This window comes from Trypanosoma grayi (assembly GCF_000691245.1).
Source record: "Trypanosoma grayi strain ANR4 Tgr_1200_V1, whole genome shotgun sequence".
Classification (NCBI taxonomy): Eukaryota; Euglenozoa; class Kinetoplastea; order Trypanosomatida; family Trypanosomatidae; genus Trypanosoma; species Trypanosoma grayi.
The window spans coordinates 2,044-2,500 of record NW_008826819.1 but is presented as its reverse complement, the minus strand read 5'-3'; the positions used below and the strand labels follow the sequence as shown (position 1 = coordinate 2,500).

The 457-nt window shown below is 55.6% G+C and overlaps 1 protein-coding gene across 1 annotated transcript in view; it reads left to right on the top strand.

Moving 5' to 3' along the window:
- The window catches only part of DQ04_12001000 (hypothetical protein), a gene marked incomplete at both ends in the record, with an annotated part of 375 nt that extends 239 nt beyond the window's left edge, over nucleotides 1-136 (top strand). The window contains one exon of the mRNA XM_009316659.1: nucleotides 1-136. This exon is cut by the window's left edge and continues 239 nt beyond it. Within this exon, the coding sequence (XP_009314934.1) occupies nucleotides 1-136 (136 nt within the window).
- Between the last annotated feature and the right edge of the window lie 321 nt (nucleotides 137-457).

Sequence of the window (457 nt, the reverse complement as noted above, 5' to 3'; positions counted from 1 at the left end):
TTCTCAAAGCCATGAAAAAAAGCACATCGCACCGCCCCACCCCCTGAGTACGGCACGGCGCTTCAGGCACGGCCAGATTTGGCGCCACAACAACATCTTTCATGTGATGCGGAAAAACACGAGGCGCAGGCCTTGAAACGAATTTTTTAGTTTCCTTGGTCATTGCTTCCGGGGCCGCCGGTGTTAGAGAAGCGGCCGCGCATATGCTGATCGGCCGGGCGTGGGGCCTTCCCTGGCGCACAAACGGAAAGGGAGACGTGGTGGACCCCAAACGCTTAGGGATTGCCAATGCCCCCAGCCACGCCACAGAGCGTGGCGCATAAGTTCCCGCCAGAAATCAAATTGGCGAACGGTCTCAAAAACTTCCCCATCCTTTTAAACAATTCGTAAAGCGCGTTGTTGGGATCGAAAGCAAACCAAGCAGCAATGCGAATGCGGGCCAATTCTGCTGGGGAAG